This window comes from Cervus canadensis, chromosome 12, assembly GCF_019320065.1.
Source record: "Cervus canadensis isolate Bull #8, Minnesota chromosome 12, ASM1932006v1, whole genome shotgun sequence".
Lineage (NCBI taxonomy): Eukaryota > Metazoa > Chordata > Mammalia > Artiodactyla > Cervidae > Cervus > Cervus canadensis.
Window position 1 is genome coordinate 29,570,630 of NC_057397.1, and position 13,365 is coordinate 29,583,994.

The 13,365-nt window shown below is 34.3% G+C and overlaps 1 protein-coding gene across 5 annotated transcripts in view; it reads right to left on the bottom strand.

Moving 5' to 3' along the window:
- The window catches only part of MYBL1 (MYB proto-oncogene like 1), a 36,827-nt gene that overhangs the window by 18,056 nt on the left and 5,406 nt on the right, over nt 1–13,365 (bottom strand). For 3 of the 5 annotated variants that reach the window (XR_006272358.1, XM_043483967.1, XM_043483965.1), the window contains exons 2-7: nt 9,023–9,128; nt 8,625–8,696; nt 7,076–7,168; nt 3,875–4,095; nt 1,760–1,934; nt 583–633 (exon numbers count right to left, since the gene is read on the bottom strand). Coding sequence is in view for 4 of the 5 variants with exons in the window: in XM_043483967.1 (XP_043339902.1) it covers nt 583–633; nt 1,760–1,934; nt 3,875–4,095; nt 7,076–7,168; nt 8,625–8,696; nt 9,023–9,128 (718 nt within the window). In the remaining variant the exon portion in view is untranslated. The remainder of the gene's footprint in view (nt 1–582; nt 634–1,759; nt 1,935–3,874; nt 4,096–7,075; nt 7,169–8,624; nt 8,697–9,022; nt 9,129–13,365) is intronic. The other 2 variants (XM_043483968.1, XM_043483966.1) reach the window with 1 other exon arrangement.

A 13,365-nucleotide genomic window follows, 5' to 3' on the forward strand; every position in this document is an offset into this window, starting at 1 on the left:
GAATCATTCATGTATTTTTAATACTTTGACAATAGACAAAGAATTATTCTCTTTTCTAAAGAATCTGTAATAAAATTTTTGAAGTTGCATGCAAATTTAGCGTGCAGTGGTAGGGATAAATTTGAGAAGAACCTCATTAAGATTTTTTAAAACCTTAAAATCTAGTAAATATAAATAGGAAATTGTCTATCTTCCATAATGGCCTATGTAAATCACTAATGCAGAAGCATTATGTATAACTTCTAACATAGAACTTAATTTTTACATTTGATTAATATCAGTTATTGCTCAATTTCCAATGAATTACAAACATTTTTCTCAAACTTTTCATTTCAACCTGTGACAGTACTTCATACCAATCCATTTTTTTCTTTCAAGTCAAAATTAGAATTAGCTTTTCAAATGACTTGAACTATGAATACACAAATCTTTCAAGAATCATTAAAAGGTAAATAATTCTTAAAGTATAAGAAATACTCTCACTTTCCAACATATTCTGATTGAGAGTATTAAACACTCAATTGGCCCCAAATAATTTAAGAAATTATCCTATGAGTTAAAATAAATAAATTTAAAGATAACCTTTAAGGCAGAAGCAGAATGTTTCAGTTTATGCTGCTGAAATCTAGGACTCTAAAGAAAAATGTAAAGAAACAGACAACAGAAATCTTAAGGTACTAAGTATCAGCAGATAATTGTACTGTCTTTGCAAGTTTTCTTATTTGTAAATTAAGATGTCACAACCTTTTTAAAGAGGTTCTTTGGAAATTATGTCTAAAAAAAATAATGTCCATTTAGTGGTATAAAATTAAATCTGAGGTATACTAAGCACAGATTGTTAATCACAAGCCAAACTTTATCTTGCAGTAGATACTTTTAAGCCCTGACTTAATCTTTACATTCTATGTGACAAAAATTAAGAACTGCTCAACATGAAAAATGGCACAACAGACAAGTTGACAGGGAAAAGGTAAAACAAAACTCATGAAAACGCCTAATTTCTTGCAGGTAGGAAAATGCTTTGAAAGGAAAACGGAGCCTGCCCTATGATGAATGTGGGTAATCTGCAATGAACCTGTCTCAACAAAGGCTGAATTCACTCACTCAGCTAAGTGATAAGGGAACAGCAAAGCTGAATGCCAAAGAACCAGTTATTTACCACACACCCCTAAATGATGGCTTGAAATATTTTTGACTGTTTTCTCCTTCAAACCATTATTTATATACACTCACTTCTTAGAGGCAAGCTATACTACAATAACGCAAAAAAAATTTTTTAAAGAAAACTATAATCGATATTAAAGCACAACTGATCATTAGCTTTGAATCATGAAGATTCAGAGAATGACAGTTAGGAAATGTACATACTAAGTTTTGTAACTGGATACTGTAAAAATAATATATAAAAGGAAATATTTTAATGAATTTGTTCCCAAAATATTTATCAATCAAAACAAGCAGAGATAAACTTCCACTAATGGAGAAGGAAATGGCAACCCACTCCAGTATTCCTGTCTGGAGAATCCCATGGACAGAGGAGTCTGGCGGGCTACAGTCCATGGGGTTTCAAAGAGTCAGACATAACAGCGACTAAACAACAACGGTTAGACAGCTAGTAATGGCATTTTTTTTCATTTTGGAAATTTAAATGTCTATTTCTCTTAATATATCTTGTTTTTATTCTACTAAGAAACTAAACACCTCCCCATACAGCAACTAAAGAAGATTTTTAAACAAAAAAAGAATTAAAAATATGTGCCTGAACAGGTATGTAAAACTGATTCTGGGTTTGCAAATGGTCCATAGTTGCACAAGGTTTGTGTTGAAGTTTAGATGAAGATCGTTCTGATTTTATTCCATCTTGTAAGTAGCCTTCCTGCTCCACTTTTCTTCGCATAGTAGAATTCCAATGATTTTTGATAGAATTATCAGTCCTAAGAAATTAAAGTGTATATTTAAAAAAGAAAAAGAGGACTCCATAAATTTGTAACACCATATAAAGTATACAAAGTACTTAAATTTTTACAACTGGTAAAATTAGATACTTTTTTTTAATTAAAAAAATATACTGTATGTCTGTATGTCAAATATACTTCTAAACACTGGAGATAAGGCAATAAGATAAAGTCCCAGTTCTCGTGGCGCTTACATCTTCGGAGGAAGCATGGCAGCAGGGAAGGAGGGAAGAAGAGAAAAACAAAAAAATAAATAAGAAAAACAGTGCAATGTAGATCATTTAAACTAATAAGAGAAAGTGAATAACTACAGTAATTTTGATTTTGAGCAATTTTGAGGGGACAGTGAAGCTAAAATCTGAAGGACAAGAATGAACTAGTAATACAAGAACAGAAAAAAAAAAAAAGAACATTCCAGATAAAGAGCATAACAAGGGCAAAAGCCTTGAAGCCAAAATCAAATATGGTCATAAAAAGCACAGAATCCCAGTATTCATCTTCACTTCTTATCACCAAAACACCTATGGAAGAAAAAGTTCATTGGCTCCCCTTTTACCTAAGTCCCCCTTGTAAAAATGGAAGACTTCAACCTACAGCTACTTATAGTATACATTTTTAAAAATACACATTTACTGAGAACCTACTTTATGCTAAGCACTAAGCTACATTCTATGGACAGTAAAAAGATGTATCAAAGACTGAATACATCAGAAGTTCCTAAACCAGGTTCAATAACTTGGATAAAATAACTTAACACTAAGCTTTAATTTCTCTATAAGACAAATACAGCAATGTTGCTCTGCATCATTTCACAAGTATATGAAGATTACTTAAGAATATATAGAATATAGTGCTCTATCTTCAAGTTTCATCAGGAAAAGAGCTCAACTTTAGCTGACCTGGTTCCAAGTTGTAAAACTACCTTCTAACAAAAAGATATGAGAAGTTTGTTTTTCCTTTACATAAAGTCAATAACTGACAACAGATGGGCACTCCAATTGCTAGGTAAATATAGGATGAACTACATGAAATAAAATGGTGCTGTCAAGTTTTCTGACTTAGGACTAAATATTATCTTGAGAACCTACATGTAATGGATCATATCTGCTTGGTCATGTGGGTGAAAGGTGAGATTTCTTTTTTTTTTTTTTTTCCAGTCTCTTATCAGATTGCCTATGATGGGCATCACATTCTGAGTTAAAGTTTATTCAACAATAAAAGTGTTTTATTTCTCTAAAAAAAAAGGATGCATGTAAATGCATTTAATTAACTACTATGTACTATACAGAGACTACAACAATAAAAAAACAAGTGCACACCTTCTGAGTGAGGAATAGATTTTCCCAAATTTGCTGGTCTACTGTACTACCAATGGCTAGGAAACATCTGAACCAATGTAATGTATAGTGTATATGTAGCCCATCACTGCTCCTGATGGAAACTCCATATTTTAGCCACATGGATATATATATATACTACTCAGGATCTAAAGCATTAATTAAGAACTAAATTTTCTCTAATGTACTTTCAGAGCAATTTATTTCAGCCAGTGTATTTGTTATTCTCTGGTCTTATGCAAAGAATCCAATATGAAAGAAATCTCTTCAACTTAGATTCCATTACAGCTTAGTCTGTACCAAGACTGCTTGACTGGCACTGATATGTAACCATAATTTGGGGGCGTGCATTAAATGTTTACATAATCTAAAGGTCTATCATTTTGTTGCACAAATTACCGCTATAAAATATTTTGTTTCCACAAAATGTATTACAAATATTGCAAAGGGCTGCTTGTACTCTGCAGTCTAAATTTTAATTATAAATAAAAGTCATGGGGTACCTATAAATATATTTAATAGTAACCATAATAAAGATCAAGTTTAAAGTACAGGAAAATATATATTCATTAGTATAAGTACCTTCCAGGAAGTAGTTTGGCAATTTCTGCCCAACGATTTCCCAACCGCTTATGTGCTTCATAGATAATCCTGTCCTCCTCTTCTGTCCAGGACGACTTCTTTACCTCAGGATTCAGATGATTATGCCATCTTTCTCTACACTGTTTGCCTATTCTTCCTTTTAAATGTTTTGCAATTAAAGACCATCTTTTTGGCCCATATTTCTGAACTAATTCAATAACCTAAGAAATAGAAAAATAAAGTTTAAAAAGTATGATTTTTTTAAAAATAAATAAATCATGTGGATATACTGTATAGTACAGTGTCTATAGTTAGTAATACTGTATTGCATATTTGAAAGCTGCTAAGAGAGTAGATCTGAAAAGTTCTCACCACAAGAAAAAATATGAGTAACTATGTACGGGGATAGATATTTACGAGATTTGCAGTGGTCTAGAAAACTCAGCAGTGGCCATAGGACTGGAAAAGGTCAGTTAACATTCAATCCCAAAGAAAGAAAATACCAAAGAATGTTCAATTCTACCGCACAATTGCACTCATCTCACAACGCTAACAAAGTAATGCTCAAAATTCTCCAAGCCAGGCTTCAACAGTAGGTGAACCATGAACTTCCAGATGTTCAAGCTGGATTTAGAAAAGGCAGAGGAACTAGAGATCAAACTGCCAATATTGTTGGATCATTGAAAAAGCAAGAGAGTTTCAGAAGAACATCTACTTTTGCTTTATTGACTACACCAAAGCCTTTGACTGTGTGGATCACAACAAACTGTGGGAAATTCTTAAAGAGGTGGGAATACCAGACCACCTGACCTGCCTCCTGAGAAATCTGCATGCAGGTCAAGAAGCAACAGTTAGAACTGGACATGGAACAACAGACTGGTTCCAAATGGGGAAAGGAGTATGTCAAGGCTGTATACTGTCACCCTGCTTATTTAACTTATATGCAGATTACATCATGAGAAATGCTGGGCTGGTTGAAGCACAAGATGGAATCAAGATTGCTGGGAGAAACATCAACCTCAGACAAGCAGATGACACCACCCTTATGGCAGAAAGTGAAGAGGAACTAAAGAGCCTCTTGATGAAAGTGAAAGAGGAGAGCAAAGAATCTGGCTTAAAACTCAACATTCAGAAAACTAAGATCATAGTATCTAGCCCCATCACTTTATGGCAAATAGATGGGGAAACAATGGAAGCAGTGACAGACTTTATCTTTGGGGCTCCAAAATCACTGCAGACTGTGACTGCAGCCATGAAATTAAAAGACGCTTGCTCCTTGGAAGAAAAGCTATGACCAACCTAGACAGCATATTAAAAAGCAAAGACATTACTTTACCAAAAAAGGTCTGTCTAATCAAAGCTATGGTTTTTCCAGTAGTCATGTATGGATGTGAGAGTTGGACCACAAAGCTGAGCACCAAAGAATTGATGCTTTGAACTGTGGTGTTGGAGAAAACTCTTGAGAGTCCCTTGGACTGTAAGGAGATCCAACCAGTCCATCCTAAAGGAGATCAACCCTGAATATTCATTAGAAGGACTGATGCTGAAGCTGAAACTCCAATACTTTGGCCACCTGTTGCAAAGAACCAACTCACTGGAAAAGACCTTGATGCTGGGAAAGACTGAAGGCGGGAAGAGAATGGAATGAAAGAGGATGAGATGGTTGGATGGCATCATCGAGGCGATGGACATGAGTTTGAGTATGCTCCGGGAGTTGGTGATGGACAGGGAAGCCTGGTGTGCTGCAGTCCATGGGGTCTCACAAAGTCGGACACAACTGAGGAACTGAACTAACTGTCATAATATATATATATTACGTTGCACATCTGAAACTAATATATAAGTGAAAGTGAAGTCACTCAGTCATGTCCCACTTTTTGCGACCCCATGGACTGTAGCCTGCCAGGCTCCTCCATCTGTGGGATTTTCCAGGCAAGAATACTGGAGTGGGTTGCCATTTCCTTCTCCAGAAACTAATACAAAATTATATCCCAATTTTTATTTATCTATTTTTTTAGGCCACCACCTATGGCATGTAGGATCTTAGCTACCCAACCAGGGATCAAACCAGTGCCCTGCACATTGGGAGTGTGGAGTCTCAACCACTGGATCACCAGGGAAGTCCCACATATCTCAATTTTTAAAAAGCACTTCCTTGATAGAATCTTAAAACATAATTCAAGAATGCTATTTGTAATGCATTAAATCCAAACCACAAGTATAATTTAAAAAAACAATTTTACTAAAAATATTCCTTCAGCATTTGCCAAGTTCAAAAATTGATCCCAAACTTATCTAAATATAAGATATCAAAGTGACCCATAAGTTAAATTGTTTCATACAAAATTAATGTGAAATAACAGTAAAATGTTGAGACTTAAAGATTTTCTACTCTTACATTTTTTTTAATGCTTTAGCTGAAAGCCAAATAAATCATTTTGGAAACAGGAAGGATTTATAGTTACTGTCTATTCATTACTTTCTTTCTCAAACTGAAAGGATACAAATCACACATTTTAAAACTTACCATTGGCCACCAAGTAAATCCTATCAGTTCTGAGCCTAGTGAATTTTTTTTTTTTTGAGTGGCAGTAAAAATGCTCTAATTTCCCAACTACATTAATAACATGATGCCATAAAGAGCACGAACTAAAGGGTAATTCTCAGAAGAGGACAGTAACTCTCCCATTCTTCTCACACTTTCATAACACAAATAATTACCTTGGTTTTGAATCCTCCAGCTCTCTGGGAAAACTATGATAAGATATCTGTCTTACATGGGAGCCCATTTTAGGTTAAGAGGGAAAGTTAAAGAATAACTTCCTTATACCTCAAGTTTTCATATAAAATAAGAATAAAATTAAATTCTGTTTTTAAAATGCTAACCGAATTTTCAGTAAGAAACTATGCCCTAAATGTCACTAACCTAAGTTCTAAAAAGGTGACTAAGCTGACAATATTTTTTATTCTACAAACCAAACTTTCAGACAGCAAAAGCTGTATTATATTACACTTGGTTTGACTCAATTATGAAAAAACTACATCTCAAAATACTCAATTTTCAATTCTAGTGCAAGCAGTACTCAGAGAACAAATCCAGGTGATTTAAACATATATTTATGTGACAAAAAAAACAATGTATTAGTAAGAAAAAAAGCAAGTCCACCTACACAGTGAAAATAAAGAATATGAACATGTTACCCTCTGATCTTCTTCTTTAGTCCAGGGACCCTTTATCAATTCTGGATTTAAAACTTTCTGCCACCGATGCTGACATTGAAAATCAGAACGATTCTGAAAGAATTTAGATGATTTTGTTAATGAACAATTGTCTTCCAAACTTTCACAACCTTAAGAAGAACGTTTCCAGTAATAATACATTCAATAGCATTCTCTAAAAATGCAGTATTTATTTTATATGTCTGTATCCCAATTCATTTTTAATTAAGGCTATCAGCACTGCTTAGCGTATAAATAAAAATTATATATTTGAAATTAAAATTTTTTATCTCTATACCCTGCCTGATAACACAGCAAAAAAAGCAAAACACACAGATACTAACATAAAGAAATGTACTGATGAATAAAAGGGAGTAAACAGACAATTAAACAATGCAGACGTACAAACGCAAACAGCATAGCAGCCTGGATTCATAGAGTATAGCAGTACCTAACTCTACACAATTAAAAAAAAACCCAAAAGGCATTACTAGACTACTGCATGGTATTTAAAGGATGTTTATAAATGATAACTCCAAGTTATCAAGAAAAAACTAAATATATCCAGATTGATATACATTATATATCAGTTAAATATTTAAGCAATGAAGTTCAAAAGGAAAATGAAATTTACCAGGGTAAAGCCTTATGTAGAAGCATGTCAAACTCGAAAAATGATTAATAAGTATAGACTTACTTTTAGTCAATTCATGACCTAGTAAGTCCTGTGTATTACAAGGATAATACTAACAACACAACTTTTCCTTTAGTGATTTGGTTTCTAAAGATATTAGTTCATATACAGGATTACAGATAATTTAGAAGGACACAAATACAAATACTGCATTTAACCACAGCTCTCTCCTGGTGCCTAGTGGACCTGTTTTTATTCATACTGAGCGTCTTCATGTATAGCTTCGGTACATCAATGCTGATCCACTTTAAGGTTATCATTTTCTCAAAATAATCAGGTTGTTCTTGGATGTCCTTGTAGCACTTCTCTGTTGACTACATTTGCTGTTATACCACTGAAGTTAAACTGATAAAGCTAATGTAAGCAGCTTTTCTAATTTAGATTCTATTTATTGAACATGTGCTAAATATAAGGCACTGTGCCAAACATCCTCTACGTTACTTCTAATGCTCACAGCAACATAGCTTCTTCTGGTTTTATTAGTTATCAAACTATTTCAATAGATTTAACTTCTCTCAAAATGTTTTAACATTGATTAGCAAATATTTATAAAGCCCTATCCAAACTTGGTATTGTTTTTGCTTTAGGTCAGTCATCTTTTTAGGTCTGTCCTCTCTTTACGTCAGTCATCTTTTTAGATCCCCGAATAAACTAATTACTAAAAAAAAAAACAGACTTTTTCTAAGTTTCCAACTGTAGGAAGAGCGGAACAAAACAGTTGTTTTTAGGACGGGAACCTAAATCTAAAATAACGTATACACGCTTCTGAAAAACAGCAAATGTAACCCCACGGCCTAAATCATTTGTGTTGGCAGTATAAGATAGTGTTTCACTTACTTGAAGATGACTAGCAATTAGAGTCCAATCATCAGTTCCATGTTGTTCAACCAACTTCTTTAACTTGTCATCCTATTAAAACAGGTTTATGAAAATGAAAAAGCTTTCCCTCACCCTATTCCCCTATTTCTGAATATACTGTCCAATTCTTTCATGTCATATCTGGTGGCCATTTTTAGAAGCACTGAAGCCATTATCACACATGTTCTCCCATTTACTGAACTGATTCTGTCAGTCTCAACATCAACCCTCTCTTCATGTATGGTTGAAAAAGAAAAATGTGCATGTTAGTTGAAGGATAACTTTTCTCATGTTGTGTTTTTAAGTATCTTTAATGAATATCTTATTACTCAACAAATACAAGTATGGAATTAGTACACCTTATTACACATAATCACCTCGTCTCTTGTCCATTTTACTCTGTTCCAGAGTTTCTTCAACCCTTTTTGTTGTGGTACTTCATAATCATGATCAGCATACTGAAGGTCATCATCCTCATCCTCACTGAAAACAACACAATTTGAAATCAAGAATTTTATTTAAATATGTGAATTCAATCACCCGATCTGAACACATAGTTACAACTAAATAAGTCACTCAGACTAGCAGACATATGTCCAATGAGATTATTCAAAGTATAAAAATATTAACAGCCACATAATGGACAGGAGCTATAGTGCTTACTGATACTACAGGAATGAAGCTAGATATGTCAGCAAGGGCCAAGTGATAACCTTTACGTCATGCTAAGGAGTTTGGCCTTTATTCTTAATCTGATCTTTACCCTACAGAGTTAAAGGAATTTAAGTAAAGGAGTAAAAGGCAAATATCTTGTGTTTCAGAAAAAAAACACTGGCAGGAATGTGGAGAGATGGAGGAAGATCTTTCACAAGATGGAAGTAATCTTTCACAAGAATCCAAGTAAGAAATTATTAGGACCTGGCAATGATAATGGTAAAATACAATACACAGTCAGTTAAAAGACATAATGTAAGAAATGAGCCATTTACAACACCAACAACAAAAAAGTTAAAATATGTAGAAATAATTTGAATATACAAGATCAAAATATAGTAAACTACAAAACACTATCAGGAGACACAGAAGAACAAATGAAAAAACAATCAGACCACATTCTTGGGCATGAAAACAATATTACAGATGTCCATTCTCTGTAAATTAATTCATAAATTTAAATTAAACGAATAAAAATACCAATAGATTTTCAGAGGAACTTAGACAAGCTGATTCTATAGTTCATATAGAAAAACAAATAAGCAGTAATACCCAGAAAAACTCTAAAAAGAGAGAGAGAGAGAATTAGCACTACCAAATACCAGAAAATACTGCAGAGAAACAATAATACTCAAATCAATGGAACAGAATAGAATATTCAGAAAAAAAACTCACATGGGAATTTCATCAATTATAATATCAATCAGTGTGGTAAAGATGGGACTTTTCAACAAACGGTAAGACAGTGGGTAGTTATTTTAAAAAATAAAGCTAAAGTCCTACTTTAAAATAAAAGAATTCAAAAAAAAAAGAAATAAAAAGATTCAGATGAAGCAAATATTCTACACTTTTAAAAATGAAAGCATAACAGTACCTATTACGGTGAAAGTGAAAGTGTTAACTGCTCAGTCCTGTCCAACTCTTTGCAACCCAATGGATTGTAGCCTGGCAGGCCCCTTTGTCCATGAATTCTCCAGGCAAGAATACTGGAGTGGGTTGCCATTTCCTTCCCCAGGGGATCTTTCTGATCCAGGGATCAAACCCGGGTCTCCTGCATTGCAGGCAGAATCTTTACCGTTGGAACTACCAGGGAAGCCCTATTAATATCCTTGAGTAGAAGAGATCTAAATGGACAAAAATTGAGAAACCATAAAAGAATAAATCAACTAAAGTCATGACAGTAGCAACAGAAAGACACACACAAAACTGAAAAAAAAGTAGAAACAAAAGGATTTTGTTCAACTCATGAATGAGAGACATGGAAAGAAGATTCAAGGACAACTCCAAAATTTCTGGCTTTGGAAACAGAGCTATCCGCTGAGATAAGGAATAGAAGGAGAGAAAGAACTTTGGGAATGAGGATAGTAAGTAGCCTGGACTGATTTCAAGGTACCTGAGAAATACACAGGTGGATACTAGATATAACTACAAAGCATTGTCCAGTAGAAACATAATGCAAGCCACCTAAGTAATTTATTAGCAACCACAGTTTAAAAAACAGGTGAAATTAATTTTAATAATAAATAATATTTAACCAAATCTATTTTTAAGTGATCGATTCAACATGTAATCAACATAATCACAAATGTTTTACATTCTTTTCTTCTTACTTAAGTCTTTGAAATCTGGCATGGCATCGTCCAGGAGAAAAGAGAGCCAAAGGCAAAAGAGAAAAATAACAAGAAGATGACGCTGATAGAAACAGCCCGGGAGCAACAAAGTAAATTCCTAGCTGCAGACACAGCTAACCAGAAAAATAAAAATAAAATTTTTTAGAGGTAATAAAATAAAAAGTACACAGCAATTCAGACTAGTCATACATGAAGAGCTCAACAGCCACATGTGACCAGTGGCTCTCCTATTGGGCAGAGCAGATCTTGAAGACAACTGGGCATGTGGATCTTCTGCTCATCTCTAGGTCTAGGGGAGACTTAGTTTTGGCAATCACTAGCACACAGACAAAAGTTAAAGCCACGAGAGCACAAAACCCTAGAAAAGAGAGCAGGTCTTAACGATAAACTGAATTAGAGAATTCTGAGTAGTCAGTGGACTGAATCAAGATATGAACATCTGAAAATAACGAGCTAATATTTATTTAACCTTTCTGAGTAACAGACATTGTGGAAAATGAAGGCCTAGATTTAATATATATTATTTACAGAGCCTTTGCAGGAACTTGTAATTTCCTTGATTTGTCAATTCCATCTGACCAGAAATTATTATCTGACGACACCAAAATCCCCCACCCAACTATCTATGACACCTAACTGCTTCTCTAGCTCAATGCACTTCAGTATTCCACCGCTTTCTCCCCTAAAGCCAATGTCTATTTAATCATCTGCCAGTCCTTCATTTCCAATATATGATTGTTTTGATAAACTATGCTGAAAATAAAAGCACAGGTTTAATTAAAGAAATACCTGTTATTTGCAGCCATCTTCAGCTATCAGAAATATCACCTGATTAACTATGATTAAATTGCTAAGTTGGAGACGGTTCAAGATGCAATGACATCAAAATTTCTAAGGCAGCTATTAAACCTGATAAAACGCCACACCAAAGCTTACTGTCCACTACATGCACTCATGGCATCTATGCTTCCCAACCAAACAACTCAGGAGTGCAAAGACCATGTCTAATACGTTCACCTCTCTGCACCAAGCCCAGGACTTGACCATTCAAATGTGTGTATAATTACTGAACGATCTTACTTACTCTTTCACCTCCTCCAATTATTCTGTATTCCAAAATTACCTCACTCTTTCCCAACCTAATCAAAACTTCCACCTCCCTCAATATAGATGATCTCAAATTGATATGAGAAAAAAAACAACTTTTTTGTTAAACAAATTAAAATACCTCCAAGAGGAGGTGAAAAATACTCCCATAAAAAGAACTTTCAAAATCCAAATGCACCGCCAAGTGGTAGAATTTTAAGAAGCATAAACCTGCTGAAACAAATGTAAAGAAAATATTCAGTACAGAAGGTGTTCTTTGAGGTATCTACCAATACAGCCTAACCTTTCCTACAACTGTTCCCTGCAACATTAACACTTCCAGCCTTCTCAAACAGCCGTCAGTTATGGTTTTTACAGGTTACCTCTTTTATTCCCTTTTCTCACACCCCAACAGCTTCCCCAACAGCATATTTTAAAATTATGCTTTAAAAATTAGGTTATTTGAAAATAACTTTAAATTTGGGGACTCGTTCATATAAACTTTGATTATTCACAGAAATACCTACATTAATCTGTACAAAATTCACCATAAGTTTCTTATCAAAACATTTTAAAGATAATGTGTCCAGAAATGTTGTTTTGGTCAAAAGACTAGTTTCCAAGGAATGATCTTCCTGAAAACGTGTTCATTTTAACTTTAAAAATCTGCCTTATTTTTTAACCACATACTTGATTTGTGAGAAATTTCTATTTCTACAAGAGGTTTCATTATCTGTTTTGCAAGAGCATGGCCATCATGTTCAGGAAGCTGGGTTTTTTGAGTGGTTGAGTGTGAGGGAGGATTAAAGCAGAATTCTTAGAATCCATCTCTCTACCACTGGGACTTTCCTAGAATCTATCTACCTAACTACTTCTTGGTGCGAGCATTAAGTTATTTCTGTATTATTTATGTAATTGTTAAAAGGATGATAAAACTTTCAAGTAAGCGTGACAGAAAAGATCCTAGAAAATTATCACTAGCTACTCCTTGGAAGGAAAGTTATAGCTAACCTAGACAGCATATTAAAAAGCAGAGACATCACTGTGTCAACAAAGGTTAGTCTAGTCAAGGCTATGGTTTTTCCAGTGGTCACATATGGATGTGAGAGTTGGACTATAAAGAAAGCTGAGCGTCAAAGAATTGATGCTTTTGAACTGTGGTGCTGGAGAAGACTCTTGAGAGTCCCTCGGACTGCAAGGAGATCCAACCAGTCCATCCTAAAGGAGATCAGTCCTGGGTGTTCATTGGAAGGACTGATGTTGAAGCTGAAACTCCAATACTTTGGCCA